This window comes from Limulus polyphemus, unplaced genomic scaffold (genome assembly GCF_000517525.1).
Source record: "Limulus polyphemus unplaced genomic scaffold, Limulus_polyphemus-2.1.2 Scaffold144, whole genome shotgun sequence".
Lineage (NCBI taxonomy): Eukaryota > Metazoa > Arthropoda > Merostomata > Xiphosura > Limulidae > Limulus > Limulus polyphemus.
The window spans coordinates 47,449-51,318 of record NW_013665754.1 but is presented as its reverse complement, the minus strand read 5'-3'; the positions used below and the strand labels follow the sequence as shown (position 1 = coordinate 51,318).

Genomic DNA, 3,870 nt, shown 5'->3' with positions numbered 1-3,870 from the left:
GCTGTTCCTGTCGATTGTTTGTTGATCATTTACTTGTGTGTAAAATTGGGAGAATTAGATATTCAACAAGTTGAATGACAATGTGAATGACCATCATTCTCATGTTGTTTCTAATATAAATGTTCTTTTTCATGCACATGAAACTTATTACCTAAAAGAACTATTATAATGTCAAGGAATTAATATACATAAATCACATTTACCTTGTGGTAAAGCATGCTGCTTCTTAAGCAAACCACTGAATTCCTCACTTCCATCCTGATGAACAAATAAATCAGTTGAATTCAAAGGATGAAGGGCAACTCTCAATAGAGATCCTTTGTGTTTTGCTGCTTCCCTCAATGTAAGCGAGTTTGCTCTTTTGTGCTTCAAGACAGAAGGCTCAGATACCATTTTTAAATGTTTTGGATTAATGTCACTGTTTTCAGGCTTAGTGGAAGATAACTTTTTAAAATGTTTTGTGCCACTGTTATTTTCAACATTCAAAGATATTTTAAGATACTTAGAGCTACTTTCATCATTTTCAAATATCAATGGGATTTTCTTAAAACATTTGGAATTAGTGTTCTTGTTTTTAAGTTTTAACGACTTAGTTCTTAAATGGTTATGAATGGAACCATCTTTATCATGTGAATGACTACTTAGACTGTTTTTGTAGTTTATAATTTGGGTATTATGACATATTTTGCCTTTTTTCTTCTTTATGATTTTGAATGGTTTACATAAACTTTCATTCACTCTGTTTGCTGTTTTTTTCTTACTGTCTCTGGTAACCTTTTGTTTATCATACTTTTGTAAGCTGTTCTTATCAGACAAATCTCTTACACCTGGTTTTCCTAGATCTTTAGAAACTGACACGAACTTTGAATTTTTTATAGTTTCCAAGCTATGACTTCCTTTGGGCTCCACTTTATCTACGTTACATTTTTTAACTTCTTTTTCCTTACTAAATATCAATTGATGTTTTCTGGATCTTTCATTAGGTAATACAAGTTTCACAGAATTAGGTATATCTTTGTATTTCAAGGTCTTCACGAGTTTTTGAGGAGAAAGTTTACAAGTGCGAAAGTCCCTGCAAAACTGCTTATTACTTTTATTTTTCAAAATTTGCTGCTGCTTCCGAGATCTATCAGTACTTCGACTCGTGTTTTGTCTTGTTGGTTGAACCCGTCTCAATAATGAGTTTGTGGACACAGAATGCTTATAATTCACTTTTGGGTCTGTATATGACTGTTTCTCTGACCTACGAATGATACTGTCTTTCATAATAAGTCCTGCAGGGCTCCAATCTTGAGCCCAAGGAATCTCTCGAAGTGACTCGTAGAGTTTTTCAATTTCCCTTCCTTTGGTTCTTTTTCGAACAGACTTAAGATCTGTAAGATGAGGCACATCAGAACACACTGACAAGCTATCATCTAATAAAAAAGAGCTTTCAGACTCACTTTCTACATGGTTTTGGATAGAAAGTGATGAAGACACACCAGTGCAGCCATCCTCAATTAAAGAAGCTGTATGACAGCTAGATATTTGATCATCTAAATTTTTCCTAAGTATACTCATTGAAAACTCTTTCTTAGATTCTTTTCCAATATGTGAGAAAGAATGTTTATATGTTATGTTACCTTTTTCTGCTGCTAATTTTTTCTGAATCTTAGACACTACTCCTGCTAGTAACACATCACCATTTACTAAATTGGCAACAACTGAGCTATCTTCTGATGAAGATGAAATGTCTTTTTTTGAGTTAATATTTACTGAATCAGCTCCAATTGCACAGCCATGCAATTCATCAAGATCAGAATCAATTTTTTCTTCCTTTACTCCCAACACACAAAATTTAGAAGAAACATTAGGTTCATTAATAGAAGCTTGTGTTTTAGAATCCTTGTTGTTTTCACTTTTAAGGTTAATTTTGCTAGGCATCTTTTTATACATCTTAGAAGGTGATACTAAAAGATTCTGACAAGTTTCTTCAGAAGCAGGTACCATATATATGCTGTTTTCTTTGGTAATTGTATTTCTAGCTAAACAATTTGAATCTTCAACATTTTCAGAATTACATGAGTTAAGTTTTCGAGTTTTCTTCCCAGTACAAACCCCACATGGGTGATCAGATACAGGTGAAATTACTTTATACTTTGAATCTGTGTTATACACCTTATCAGATAAAGCAATACCATCTGATCTGCTTAGAATCTGTGCTTGTTGAACACAACACAAACAGGGAGGTTCAGGTGTCTTCCTTTTGCATTTCTTATTTTCTTTTGTCACTGAATAGGGATGATCATTCTGGACAATTTCGAATGAACTATCATCAGTATTATTATGAATTTCAACATCTTTTGATTTACTTTTCACTAGTTTTCGATTACTCTCAACTAAAGAGTTCTCATTTGCTAGATTTGAAGAAAAAACACATTCCTTTTCATCACAGTCTTCTGGCATATTTATGTCCTCATTGTCTAAACTGTCCATCTGTGCAAGTAAGCCCCGAAATTCTTCTGCTTCTTTCATATCATCAGTAACTTCTCTTATAAGCACTTCTATTTCATCATCAACTTTAATTATTGTCTTCTTTGGAGTTCCAAAAACTTTTGATGCCATGCCCTGTTGACTGCTTTTTCTTGTCTTCATGACAATCCTTTAGAGGCATGTATACAATAAAATGAATGAGTTACATACACATAAAAGTTATACTTCATTCTTTTGCTTCTCTATAATCCAGGGTGTATGAAGGATGAATCTCCTGAAAAATAAAATAAAAATCTTAACTTGATACCTAGATAATATTAACTGTAATAGCAAAAAAAAAAAAACTATTTCAAACTTAAGGCAGTTTTTGAAAACAAAAATAATTGACATTGCCCATGACCTGTAATAAGACTTCATGTACTTAAATTTTGTTAAGCCTAAGAAAGCATTAACTTAATTCTCCTTGAATCTCAAGAAAAATTAGAAAAGTTTTATGGCAGTATTTCATCTGTATAGAAAATGAAGATTCCCTCTTGTCTTCCAATTAGCACACTAATTCCTTTAATTAAATTTATTTGTGTTTATTCTCTTATCCAAACCAGTTTCTTGGATTTTACAGATCATAATTATAAGTTCTGGAAGTCTAAATGCAGACTTTTTCCAAGATTTTTCACCATCTGTAATTCATTATTAGAATGTTTTACTGAATGAGATAAGCACATGCTTTTTTTTAAGGTTTTACCAAAACTTTAAATAAAAGTCTTAACATGGTATAAACTTTCTCATGGTTTAATGGTTAATTTTCAAAGGTTGATGGCCATGATAAAAATTCTTTATGAGGGGTAGATTGCAAGTGTGATATTTCAGCATAGTTTATTTTTGTTGAAAAGAAGCCATTTTAAAACATCTCACAAAACTTGTTCAGATGAATGCACCCCAACATAAACACTTACTTTAAAACTTTAACCATTATCTTCCAAAAGTCATAAGAAAATAAAAAGGCAAGGTGAAAAAAGGCCATTCAGGCTACCCATTATACAAAATCAAATGTTGCCCTACATATCTCAAGTAGTTGGAGATAATTCAAACTGCATAAGCTATATCACCCCATAAAATATCCCACATACTTAATAATGTTACCAAAAATATTATTCTACTATAAAAAAAGATTGTATTTGGTTGCCCAAAACTTAAATTTATTAAACCTCATATTCAAATATTTCTCACATTTCATCCCAACACACAACCAACTTTCATATAGGAATACTATCCAAATTCGCTACAAGTAGGTCACTGCTAATTAATTTCTAGACTATGCAGAATCCTTAATTGTACTTAAGCATGCAGATAGTTGTATCTTATTTTCTACCGCTTATCCCAACACACAACCAAATTTTA

General features: G+C 31.9%; 1 protein-coding gene across 1 annotated transcript in view; it reads right to left on the bottom strand.

The window, feature by feature from the left end:
* LOC106474948 overlaps nucleotides 1–3,870 on the bottom strand; it is a 39,297-nt gene that overhangs the window by 31,286 nt on the left and 4,141 nt on the right. The window contains exon 2 of the mRNA XM_022380225.1: nucleotides 204–2,746. Within this exon, the coding sequence (XP_022235933.1) occupies nucleotides 204–2,634 (2,431 nt within the window). The 5' untranslated portion in view covers nucleotides 2,635–2,746. The remainder of the gene's footprint in view (nucleotides 1–203; nucleotides 2,747–3,870) is intronic.